This window comes from Pelmatolapia mariae, linkage group LG10_11 (assembly GCF_036321145.2).
Source record: "Pelmatolapia mariae isolate MD_Pm_ZW linkage group LG10_11, Pm_UMD_F_2, whole genome shotgun sequence".
Classification (NCBI taxonomy): domain Eukaryota; kingdom Metazoa; phylum Chordata; class Actinopteri; order Cichliformes; family Cichlidae; genus Pelmatolapia; species Pelmatolapia mariae.
In genome coordinates, this window is record NC_086236.1 from 32,183,634 (window position 1) to 32,197,293 (window position 13,660).

At 41.9% G+C, this 13,660-nt stretch overlaps 1 protein-coding gene across 1 annotated transcript in view; it reads right to left on the reverse strand.

Moving 5' to 3' along the window:
- The window catches only part of opcml (opioid binding protein/cell adhesion molecule-like), a 388,855-nt gene extending 375,634 nt beyond the window's left edge, over nucleotides 1-13,221 (reverse strand). The window contains exon 1 of the mRNA XM_063486143.1: nucleotides 12,928-13,221. Within this exon, the coding sequence (XP_063342213.1) occupies nucleotides 12,928-13,192 (265 nt within the window). The 5' untranslated portion in view covers nucleotides 13,193-13,221. The remainder of the gene's footprint in view (nucleotides 1-12,927) is intronic.
- Between the last annotated feature and the right edge of the window lie 439 nt (nucleotides 13,222-13,660).

Genomic DNA, 13,660 nt, shown 5'->3' on the forward strand with positions numbered 1-13,660 from the left:
GAAAGAAGTTTTCTTCCCACGCAGAGTGTACAGCGGACACTAATGTTTTTGTCACTTTTTACAGACTAAAACTGTCATGGTCCTTGTGCCTGCCTGGCCAGCCCAGTGTGGCCACAAATGTTTTTGTTTTTGCTCTGTCTTTTCTCTCCCTTCTCCAGCTCGCCTTGCTCTTTTCTCTCCTGTCTCTCTGCCTGGGCAGAGCTCAGATTGAGCTCCCACCCTTTGCCCCGGCACCTGCAGCTGATCACCTGTGATTCTGCATTTTTTTGCTGGCTCTTCTTAAGGCAGGGGCGCTGAGCAACTCGTCGCTGAAATATTGAGTAACTCCAGTTAGTATTGCCCGGCTCTGCAGAATTCAGTCGTGTCTCATGCTTGCTTTGGAGTAACCCTCGTTTCTGTGAATAGGTTTCCTGCATCTATACCGTACCGTGACCCTGGACTCCTGAGCGTGAGTGGAGATGCTTGATGTGGAGTTTGTGTGGACGAGGAGTGGAGCGAGTGTGAAGGCTTTGTGTTTCCCAGACCCTGATAGTCGTACTCTCTCCCACACTCTATATTATTGTTATTATTATCCATTGTTGATCTACACACGTCTGATGCTGCCACGAAATTGTACATTCTTATGTCATTGTCATGAGACACTCTCACAAATAAAATCACGACATTTTATTAACGCAGTAACGCAGCTTGCTTACGGGAAAGCAACAGTAATCTAACTACTTTTTTTGCTATAGTAATCATTACTCGTTACTTGAAAAAAGTAAAGGGTTTACAGTAACGCGTTACTGTCTATCTCTGAGTGAGTCACTGTTCCACCCCTTCCCTGCAGAGCTCCAGCTGACGGCCTTATCCCTGAGAGGGAGAAGCTCCACGCATTAGGGCTGCCTGTCCCAGTCGCCTGTACAATGCAGGAGTCTCGCCCACCAGCCAATAGGGCTGGGGACTGTTTACCTCCTGGTGTGCGGTCCAGGGGTTGGAACCCATGAGGCTATAGTGCATGATATCCTGTAGTTTCTGCATTCCCAACTGGAGGCAGGCAAAGCCCCAGTGAACCTGAATGGCATGGTGGCAGGGTTAAGGCCATTCACCTTTGTCACTCAACTCTTACGGTGTGTTCACACCGAACGCGATAGAGGCGGCCAGAGCGTCAGGTTTACATGTAAAGTCAATGGAAAGAGCGCGATGACACGCGATTGCGCGTCCGGCGAAAATTCGGAAGCATATTTGCGTCGCGAAAACGCCAAAACCCGTGAAACGCGCGTCAGTATACCGCGTCTGGCGCGTTTGACTCGCGGAAAAAACCACGCGCGTGAGTTTTTGTGTTGCATTTTGTGCATACGCGTGTTTTGCCTCTACCGCTCGAGTTGGAAAAATTTGAACTCCAGCGTCAAATCGCGCCGCGTCAACCAATCAGGAGCCTGGTGATGTGGCTGTAACCAGGTCAAAGGGGCAGATCAAACCAAAGCCCTTCATTCTTCATTCAGTATGGAGGAAAAACTCATCAGCGCAGTGGCTAATCGTCCAGAACTATACGATGCTAGCTGCTACTTCTACCGGGACAGGAATAAAAAGGACCTAGTTTGGAGGCACATAAGTGAAGAGATCGGGCAACTTGGTAAGTTCATTTGTTCTTCTTTTTAATTTTTAGACTGACCCGATGAAGCCGCGCAAAAGCTAGCAAGCATGCCTACTGTCCCGCTATTTTCCCACTGATGTACAAATACCTTTCCGCTAACAAGATAATGTGTTTATTCAGAGGACATCTGCAGGAAAAAGTGGAAGAGCCTCAGGGACACGTATAATAAGGAGAAGAGGACATGGAAGGAGAAGAGGAGTGGGTCTGCAGCAGGATCGGGGAGGAGATGGAAATTTTAAGCGGTCATGGGGTTTCTGGACCCCTTCCTCACCCCGCGGGAGACTAGCGGCAATATGGTGGAGGCCGTGGAGAACTTCGCCCCCGAGGACGAGGGACAGCCCGGAGAGGCAGCAGGGGAGTTTCAGTCTGAAGGTATGTTTACAATGAATTAATGTAGGCAGTTAATTTATGCGTGTTGTCATATAGGAATATATTTTGTTTATTAATAAACAGTATACAGTGGTCCCGCAGTTCATCCGTCACTGCCTCGCCTTTTCGCTGATTTTTTTTAGTGCACCATACAGCTTTCAACAATGCGCATTGCATTCTGCAGCCTGATTGACAAATCTCCTCCGTGTCGTGTCTCCTGCGCCAAATTTACCATGTTTGGTTTTGATAACCATCACGTCCAATAGAAAAAACAGCACAAAGACACTCATAACTATGACCCTCATTCGGAAATAGACACCTGCACCGCGAGGGAAAAAGGCGCACAAAAGTGGTGCCACAGACGGAGAAAAAGCGCGGCATAATAATACTTTTACGTTTAAAAATCGGCAAAGGTTTGCACTTTGAGAATGAACTTATGAGAACTGCGACTATTGTTCATGTGCTGCAATAAATGAGGGACCACTGTATATAATTTCTGAATGACTATTGTTTTCAACCTGTTAACATTTAATATTGTCTTGATAGAGTCAACTGATTATGCAGCAGAGCCATCCCCTGATGCTTCTTCTGGCTCCCCAGTCCCTGGTCCCTCCACTCCTGCTGCTGCACCCACAGGTATGTACATCAAGCACTGATAGCTTTTTAGTCACTTGGATTCCCTGGTGATCACCTTTACTAAATATTCACAACCAATCTGTTCATATCCTGTTTTTTTTTTCAATTGTGAAAATGAAAATCTAGTAGCAGCCTTCTCAATTCTTTGTGTTTTGTGCTGTGTTTTACAGGCCCACAGAGGAGGACAGCTCAAAAGCGGTCGAGGGACGGGTACCAGGATGGTCCATCGGCGGTGGAGCTGGCCATCCTGGAGTCACTGAAGAGGCCACGCCCGTCTCCAACGGAGTATTTCCTCCTCAACCTTGCTCCTGCTCTGGAGAGCCTGCCGCCTCAGACACGAGAATTTGTGAAATTCAAAATGCACAAATTAGTTTTTGAAAGCAGCACAGCTGTGTTAAATTTGGAAACATTGGACCCTAGCGATCAGTAGTTTTCTGATGAGGCAGCAGGCTCTCCAGGGCAGAAACAATGTTCTTATTTTTCTCCTCATTCTCCCTGAGGCTCTTCCACTCCAAGCTGGGTCCTTTTTGTTCCTGTCTTTCTGTAAATAGTTAAATTTTATATATTTATGTTTAATGTTGTTGTTATTGAATTTATATATTTTTTCAAATAAACATTTTTAATGACTTATGTCTCAGTTTTACTACACAGCAAATATTCGCACCCGACTTGACACATGTAGAATGTATTTCTTATTATACTAATGACAAAATATACTAATACAGTGGGATGCAAAAGTTTGGGCAACCTTGGTAAAAGTCATTATTTTCCTGTAGAAATTGTTGGTGGTTACAATAAAAATCATATGGAAGACACGCACAGTGATATTTGAGAAGTGAAATTAAGTTCACTGGATTTACATAAAGTGTGGAATAACTGTTTAAACAAAATCAAGCAGGTGCATAAATTGGCAACTTAAAGACAAATGAAATGAAAATTTAGTGTATATCAATGTGTGTCTCTCCTATATGATATATGCAAGTGACATTTTCAATTGTAACAGCGATTCATACAGGAAAATAATGACTATTAAGGTTGCCCAAAATTTTGCATCACACAGTATATAGGAACATAGTGAAGACAAGTTATTTAAGAGAGTAAAGAGAGGTTATTTTATTTTGGAGTAGAGCTCCATTTATTAAGAAAATGTTAAAAAGGCAGGAACACTCTTTACAGGTTTGTGGGTGGCTCTTAAAAGAGCCGTTGTGGGGAAGTCACTCGGACTTCAAACAGGCTACTCCTTTGGCTGCCAAGTCACAGCTCCCTCCGCCGAGAAGTGGGCCATGAACTTCTCCCTCACCAGGACAGCCTCTCTGGAGGAGTTGTTTGCTGCTACACGGCCCAGGCTTTGCAACGGCTCCACCACAGCAGGTGCCCCTCTCTCGTCCAAACAGCGCAGAAAATTGTGGAGAACACACGTTGCCTTCACACACTTCTCCGCAATTTCAGGACGGAGCTCCATGGAGCGCCGATACATCCTCCACTGTGAGGAGAGGACACCAAAGGCACCCTCCACTATCATCCTGGCCCTGGAAAGGCGATAGTTAAAGACCCTCTTCTCTAAAGGGAGGAGGCGTCCCGGAAAAGGCCTCATCAGCTCACGCCGCAGCGGGAACGCTTCATCAGCCACAAACACATGGGGCTGGGCTCCACGGTGTTCTCCACCAGGTAGAGGCTGGTCAGGAGGCAGATGGAGAGTCCCAGCCCGAAGAGCCTGACCAAAGGTGGAGTTGGCCAGAATACCCCCGTCGCTGGTCCTCCCGTACCCCCCAACATCAATAACTCGGAAGCGATACCTTGCATCCACAACCGCAAGGAGAACAATGGAGAATGTTCCCTTGTAGTTGTGGAACATGGATCCTGAGTTGGGGGGTGCCTTCGTCTAGACGTGCTTCCCATCCAGAGCTCCACAGCAGAGAGGGAAGTGCCAGCGCTCCTGGAATTCCTCTGCAATGGACTGCCAGTCTGCAGTTGAAGGCACAGCCATGAAATCATCCACTAGACAGTCCCAGATGGCTGTCGCTACCTGGGGGATGATCTGGCTCACGGTAGACACACCAACTCGAAAACTGAACGCAATGGTCCTGAAGGAGTCCCCGGTGGCAAGGAACCTGGACAAAATTGTTTAAAATTAGTATGATGTGTACTGCAGTTACAAAATACATTATTCAAATTCCAAAACACTTTGGTGATGTTAGATTTCAATTACAAATATATTAGATATTATCTAATATACACTATGTAATTATCCTTATAATTACATAGTGTATATTAGATATTATCTAATATACACTATGTAATTATCCTTATAATTACATAGTGTATATTAGATATTATCTAATATACACTATAATTATTAGATAATATCTAAAACAGTCTGCGGGGATTATATAAAAAAATTCAGCTATACATGAATTAAACCAGGTCTAAATAAAAAAAAAAAGGAGAGTATCACAACAAAGATTAGCGCACAGTGGTCCACTATTTGATATCAGCAAACACAGAGAGCATGCACTGATAGACACCACAGCCATGTTATCATTGCAAACACTGATAACAGCATAAATCGAATTAAATCGGGACTTAATGAGAACTTTCGAGTATCACTAGAAATATTAAAAATACAGTCGTCACCGTACCACAGTTTGCTTTCAGTAAACACCGAGAGCATTCACTGTTAGCATAGCACATCCATGTTAGCAGTGTATAAACGATAGTTTAGCATATATTAGCACAGGTATCAATAAAGGACTACCGTATTAAACACTTTTACTAACCTCAGACAGATGGACAGGCGCTCTGCAGGTGGAATTGAGCGCCTGTAGTTGGTGTCTAGGCGGGAGACTCTGGGACCGACGCGGGACAGCAGGTCCTCAAACTGGCCGAGTGAAAGACGGTGATATCGCTGGAATCGGCCGTCATCCAGGCGCAGCTCCTGGAGCAAGTGGTGAAACTCTCCAAAGTGCTCACGCCTCTGGAGGACCTGATGGACCCAGATACGGCGAGGACGTCTTTTTCCCCGCTGCTCTGCTCTCCACAGTAGATAGAGAAGGGAAACTCTCTCTTGAATTGCTTGCTCGACAGCTGCCATCTTGCAAAGATACCGTCTGGCGCAACTTCCTCCCACATTCCTCCCACATTTCCGGTTCACGCGGCGTCAAAATATGTATTTTGAGGCGCGATGGATTTCTGTTGGACACGCGTCGAGGTGCGAATGTGCATGCGTCAAATTAGGGGCGTTTGGGGCGTTTTCGCTCCCGCCTATCGCGTTCGGTGTGAACACACCGTTAGTGAGGCCAACTACTATTTGATCTCCTGGTTCCTGAGAGGCATCCAGCAACTTACAACTTTCATAGGCCAGGACCCCACTCCCCCGTGACCTGGACCTGGACCTGGTCCTTGGCACCCTTTAGCACCCTCCTTTTGAGCCGCTGGAGGACACTGATCTGAGTTGGCTGTCCCTCTTCTTGTTGGCTCGAACATCTGCCAGAAGGATTAATAAATTCAATGTGCTGTCAATCCACAGGGATTGTTGACAGACAGGAAAGGGGTGGTCTTCCGGCCCAACGCAGCTTCTCTGCCAAAAGACCTGTCCCAGTTCCACCTATCCCAGTCAGTTGAGCTACGGTCAGCTTCCCTTAAGGGCTTGGACTGGGAGGTGGCTCAGTGGCAGGCACCCCTGTGCCCCAGTTGTGCCTTGGCGGCATACATCAGGCTGATTAGGAGGACAGACCAGCTGTTTATTGTCTTCAACTCTGGGATCCAGGGAAGACCCCTGTCCTGATTTTGGTTGTCCCACTGGGTTTTAAAGGCCATTCAGCAAGTTAATCCCTCTACAGGGCTCCCCTTCCCTCTGGAGTGCGTGCCCACTCGACCCCCTGTTTGGCATTGTCAAGGGGCCATTTTTGATGTGACAACATGGTCATTGTTCGACCTTTACTGGGTTCTACTGCCTGAATGTGATGTCTTGTAGGTCTTGCTCAGGCCAGTCTTGTGTCTCACAGATAATGCCTTCCGCCCACTCACTCTGTCTTTGCATCTGGCAGGGCCTTGACAAGGCATTTACATTTACATGTACATTTGTAAATTCTTTATTTGCTTCACTGTGGGGTTTTGGTTGCACTGCCTCCTTGGGGGTGTCTTAAAGAGTTACCCTGTACATATGGAATATGTAATGGAGCTGAGAGATAGTCTAGATATGATAGAGAATGTGTGCTTAATGTGTGCACAGCTGTTTTATGCTCAAGCTGTGGGGCGTAGCAGGTCTAGCAGGAATGTCTTAAAGAACCATCCACGTGCCATATCCAAGGTGGGGGGGGGGGGGGGGGCATTCCCCGTACATATGCAATACGTAACGGAATGGAGAGAGAGTCTCTCAGAGAACTAACCACATGTTCTGTGTGTTCACATTTGTAAATCTGTAACACTCACAAAATACAGATACTTGGTTAACAAAGTACTGTTTCAAAGGTGCTTGTAATTAATATTTTTTATATAATCAACAGTACTAATTGAACTAATTATAATTAATGTCAAACTACAACCTAAACATGTAATGCAAACAGTGGTTCTGATATAATAATAGAATATATAATATATTTATTTAAAGGCAACAATTATATTGGTTCATCATAAGGCAACTTAATAAACTAAAAAGAAATTGATATGTAAACATAACTGCTTATAATTATCTCATTAATTCAATATAAAAAGCCTTGACATAAATGAAAAACAAAAAAATCATGTAAGAATCATGTTAATTTAACAATTAAAAATGTGCAGTTGTAACATAGAAAACTAATGTTGACTCAAGAAAACGTTATTGCAATGACTGTTTGGGGTGAGGGGGGAAGACAGGACTGTTGCAGTGTAACTAAGGGAGGCTTCAGGGTCACCGGATCCAGCCCAAGCTATGTGCTTTGTAAAAAAGGAAAGCTTTAAGCCTAATCTTAACGGTTGAGCGGGTGTCTGTCTCCAAAATCTCTCTTTGTTGTCCCTGTCAGTACTCAAGGCTTAAATAAAGTTTTAGGACATAATGAATTATAGTAGTCCATCCAAGAAGTAATAAATGCTTAAACTAATTTTTCAGCCTCACTCCGAGGCAGATGTTTCTAATCTTAGAGATATTGCGAAATGGAAGAAAGCAGTCCCACATATTTGTTTAATATGCGTGATAAATGACATATCCTTAAGGGAAGCATGTATAGTCTAGACAGACTTGGTCCTTGCTATGAACCCTGTGGAACTCCATAATTAACCTTACTGTGTGAAGGGGCCTACCCATTATCAAGAACAAATTAGAGTCTATTATATGTAATTTAAACCACAAAAACACAGTAGCTTTAGGAGTTAATTCTTTTACATTTTGAGAGAAGCCAATTGAGTCTAATAATATATTAAATTTGTGTTGAGGTTTTCATTTTTGGTACCTACATGGATGTTTAAATCACGCACAATGATTATTTTATCTGAGCTGAGTACTATATCAGACAAAAAGAAACCAGATAGTAACATAAATATACAAACAAAGATATATAACAACAACAGAAATCTTTTGGGTCTCTGGGTGTTGATTCATTAAAACTAACATAGTCATCCTGCTGTAACCAAGTTTTTGTAAGACATAAAATCAATATATGGTGATCAGTTAATTAATTTACTAACAGGGACTTAGAAGAGGGAGACGCGCAATAACATTCAAAATGTGAAACCAAGACTAGACTAATTGACTAAATTGGGAAAACTAAAGCAAAACAAACACACAAGATGCAAGGAAACCAGGACGAGGGAAGTAAACCATGACGTGGGAGACACTGAGATAATACAACACCTGACAAAGGACAGCAGAAAACAGAAACAATATAAGCAAGAGTAATTAGGGAGAGTGGACACACACGCCGAACAAAGCTGGAATGAGTTGACCTGACAACACAGAGGAAGCAAAACTACACAGACTGAACAGAGGACGGGACACTGTCAAAGTATAACAGGAAACACCAAGACACAGACTAATTCACACAACATGACACAGGGAACGGGAAGAAAGAACACTCAGGGAAACTAGATGGACTTGGAAGACAACGGGAGGAGACACACATGATGGGCTGGGGAGAAAGTACATGAAGCAGGGTAGACATGGAAGATTATGTAAATCACAAGGGAGACGAGACAGAGGGAGACACGAGCATAACTTAAGAGACATACACAGAGGACAAGACAGACCTACACAGGAAACAGGGAATGACACATAAACAAGCAAACCCGCATGATGGGATAACCTAAAACATAACTAAGACATGCTAACAGTAAACACTAGAACTTAACATTTCTCTAATACAGCAAAATAGGAATCAAAATACAAAAACCACTCAAAATGCTGGGTCACTGATCTACACAGTTAATCACATTCAGTTAAAAGCAAATGTGTTCCTTAATAGAGCTATATTAAATTAAAAATTAGTTGATCAAGCTGCTTCTTGTGACATTCTTTAGGAAATTCTGGTTGGTCTGTGACAGAGGTGTCCAAACATACAGTCCGTGGGCCAGTCTGCTGGATAAATTTTGAAAGTAAAAAGATTCATAAAAGTCGGAGGAAATTGGACAATTCATGGAGAAAAAAAGGAAATCCAGTGATGGAATTACAGCGTCAGGAATGGCTGCAGGATCTTGCATTTCTGATGGATATTACAGAGCACTTGAATATTCTGAACAAAATGTTCCAAGGCTGCAAAAAAGTTGTCACACAGTTTATGAGAGCATACATGGCATTTAAACTGAAGGTGACTGTAACAAACCCACAGTAGACCCGGGTGCACGTTCATGCTTTGCAGCATGGTTGCTTGTTCACACAACTCAGCTGCAGCATTCCAGCTGCCAGCCATACACCAAAAACAACAACAACAACAACATGATAGAACCCCATTTAGTCTTTTATCCCGGGGAGACGTGATTGTGGATGCCCGGCAGGTGCATTCACCTACCCTGCAGTGGCATCGCTGACCACGCACCGCCACACTGACTTTGTGGGAGACACAGCTGTCAAGTGGTGACCCTGCACATTTCCCTTGCCTAAGAAAGGTATGTGCAAAAGGGATTAATGATGACATGAAACAGTATAAAGAAGAGATTTCAGGATTGCTGTGTGAGTTTGAGAAACGGTTTTAGATCTTTGGTGAACTCGAGACAGAATTTGCAGTTTTTCGCTCACCCTTCACACTCAAAGCTTCTGATGTGCCTGTTGACATCCAACTACAGATAATTGATTTGGAAAGTGATGCAGATTTGTAAGAAAAGTTTTCCTCTGTAGATTTGGACACATTTTATCAATATCTCTTGCCAGCATACCCTAAATTAACAGCCCTGGCTACAAAATGTTTTTGCATGTTTGGGACAACCTACCATTGTGAACAAGTTTTCTCAGTGATGAATATCAATAAAACAAAATTGCACTCAAGGCTCACACATAAACAGTTAGATGACTGATACTGATGCGCTTGTGCAGACCAAAAGATGCTAAGTTTCAGGAGCAAAAACAAAGTAGCCTAGAAATGACTAACTCCTTTTAAATGTTGGTTCAGACACAGAGTTCTGTGAAAATGAATTCTTGTTGTAGAAACAGTTAAGAAATATTCAATTTAATGTAAGTCAACAGCTTCACTGCAAAAGAGTTTGGTTTGATGGAATCCTATTGTTCATGCAATGCCATAATATTTAAAGTGCAATACTATATTTTTCAGTTGCAAATGCCTTTGACTTAAAATTTTGTTTGTATTTGTGCAAACAGCTGTCTTAAGAAATCTGAGGTTGTTAAATGTTTCGATATGTTTTCTAAAAGGATATTTGATTAAATATGAAGATTTCTTTGAATGTACTTGTACTCCTTTGCATAAAAACAAAGGAAAAAACATGGGCTTATTATTATTTATATCTAATTACATAATGACTGTACTCCTCTGACATCTAATTAGGCTGTATGTGGTATGTGAACCCAATTGAGTTTGACACCCCTGGTCTATTGTTTTTTGTATTAAAAGGTGTCAGAAAACACATACTTGTCAGTGGTTCTTGAAAAATTAAGTGGTATCTGCAAGCTACTTGCTTATTAAGTCCTCGTGATTACACTTTTCCCACGATGAGAAAGAAGAAAAAAAAATGGAAACAAGAGGGTCACAGTTCCAGTGAACAGTCATCCTGTCACTGGCTAAAAATAACTTGATTCTTGCATATTGAAAATGAGCATTCAAACACTAACTCTGTTCAACTTTAATGCTTTTTCATATATATATCAATATCAGTTTAATTTGCTGATGCAGATGAACTTTTTGAAATTTCATCAGCTCATCTGAGCTCATAAAGTACAGTGACCTTTCCCTCTGTTATCTAAATGCAAAGATAAAGTCATCACAGGTTCAAAGAGTGACAGTCCAGATAGTTTCAGCAAAAAAAAAAGTAAACAAATCCAGCAACAGAATGAGTTTTTCAGCAAGGCATATTAATAATGTAACGCTATCCTCTCTCACACAGTCACAAAGACACACACACACACATACCATAAGTTCTATAAACAATTTTCTGACCAAAACACAACAGCACAACACTTTTCAAATTCAACATAGCTGTCTCTATCAATACTGACAGTCAAACAGCTGATTCTGATACAGGTATGTAGAGAATGCATATGAAAGTGAACCAGGGCAACACTTTAAAAAGACATGCATATTCAGCAAAACCCAGCTCTGGATGAATAAAGTGGGGGAAGAAGTATGGTGGGGGACGTATGTGGGATGAGTTTTTTGTTGTTGTTTTTCATGCACTTTCATCCACTATTCCAGCTGCTATATCATATCAGCAATGATGTAATTTTTTTTATATTTATATTTGTATCTTTTTAACACACACACACGTTTTTGTTGTTGTTGTTGTTGTTGTTGTTGCTTGTTTGCTTATGTATTACAGTATTTCCACATACACAATAATCCAATTAACATCAGGGCAAGTGAGGCAAGCAGTGCCTGTCAGGTGAAATCTAAAAATAGATATTGATTAAAACATATCACAGTGAAAGAAATCTCTGCCCTTTTATCTCAACTAACATTCTGACATAAACCTTTTCTCATGCTATTTGCATCTACCATTTAAGATCTCTTGACATCTGCAGTAAATTGCTGCAGATGTTCTATGGTCTGTGGTGGCAAATGCGCTTTTTTATTCTGCAGTGTGCTGGGGAGGCAGCATCAGAAACAAGGATGCAAAGAGGCTGGACAAACAGAGATACAGATTTAATTCAGCTATGGTTTTTAATTTTTTAAAAAGCTTTTGTAAAAGCTAATGTAAAGCTAGTGACAATAATATTTGATGAATAACTGTAATGTGATTCTTCTATTTAAAGAAATGCATTCTGATTATTCTGGTGTGCTAGAGAGAAGTTTCTTTAAAACGTTGTAGAACCTAAAATGATTTTTTTTGTTAATAAAATGTAAATGCACTTAGTCACATATCACATATTTCCCCTGTCAGATACCTCGCATAATCCAGTTCACATAATCCCTTTGAGGGGGGAAAAACATTTCTCTCACTACAGGTGCTTTGGGAGCATATTTGCATTTTGAGATGTCAGGCTGATTTAACATAATTTTACTACATCACGTTTCCTGACATCATAAGGAAGTTCAGTCAGTGGGACCATGTCCAGGGTTCGCTGACAGGAAAGTGTCATGTGTCAACGCACTAAAAAACTAAATGTTTGCCTAATACCCATGCAGCTATTTAAGACACTCTAAGACAACAACAACTACTGCAGTCTAATAATACTGGAACTCCACTCCAAACATCTCCAAACATCAAAAATATTGACGTCTGCATAAATTCTTTGGATGTACTAATTATTTCAGCTGAACAAATATAAAAAACAAACACAGGGACCACAAAAAATGTAATTTTATTGGTGAGTGTAAAAAAATTCTCTGTTCAACTCAGTCTTATACTTGTAAAGAATCACAAGTGTCTGTGGTGGAGGGAACTTTTTTGCTCTTTGTGCATGAGTATTCTTGGAGGAATGCAGGAATTTTTTGTAAACTTCTAATCTTTAGACTTCCACATAAAAAAAACCTTACAAAAGGTTTTACTGACAGAATTTATTGACAAAGATGAGTAAGAAAGCAAGAGAGAAAGGGGCTATGACTGAACAGTGGACACCTGTGTGTTGACAGGAATAGGAAAGCCACATAAAAAACAGCAGCATGTAAACAAAGACATACGGAAAACTGGAGAAAAAGAAGGTGCCTTACCTGGGAACACAAGCACAGCAAACACCCATGACAGGATGATGAAGCATACCGAATTATACATGCTTCCCAAACAGCGCTGATTCTGATCTCTTTGGTTCTTATGTAGACACTCGTTTTGTATCTTCCGACAAAAAGCTTTCAGAAAGCTGCCCACTTTGCTTTTTTTCCCCTCTGCCTTTTCTTTGACTGTCAGTCTGAATAGCTTTTCATCCCCATTTGCAGGTTGTACTGAAGATTCACTGCAAATACTAGTTGGCGCCCTCATGTAGGGAGGCAGTGAGAGAGAGAGAAAGAGAGAGGCTGGTTCCTCAAGCAATGATCGCTCTCCCCCTCTTCCTCATACTACAGCGCATACAAGGATCACTACTCTACAAGACTGGGTGAAGAGGAGGGGGATAGCAGCCTCTGCTCATCCATAATTGGCTGATACCTCTGCCGATCAACAGCACTCAGTTGTAGCTCTGTGGGGTTTGTATTTCCTCATTTTGAATCTTCTATCCCCAGTTCTTTTTTCTTTTTATGAAATAATCAGAGTAGATTAAAAGATAAAGATAATAAGATAAGATGAGATATTTACAAAAAAGGATAAAAGATAATAAAGATAATAATAAAGTCAAGACCGCCTGTGGCCGACTTAGGTGGGGGGCGCTCCTGCTCAAAAATATGTTAGGCATCACCTGTCAGCATCAGCTGGTAGCCACTGGGCTGTTTTTGGACATAGTGTGCTTGCTTG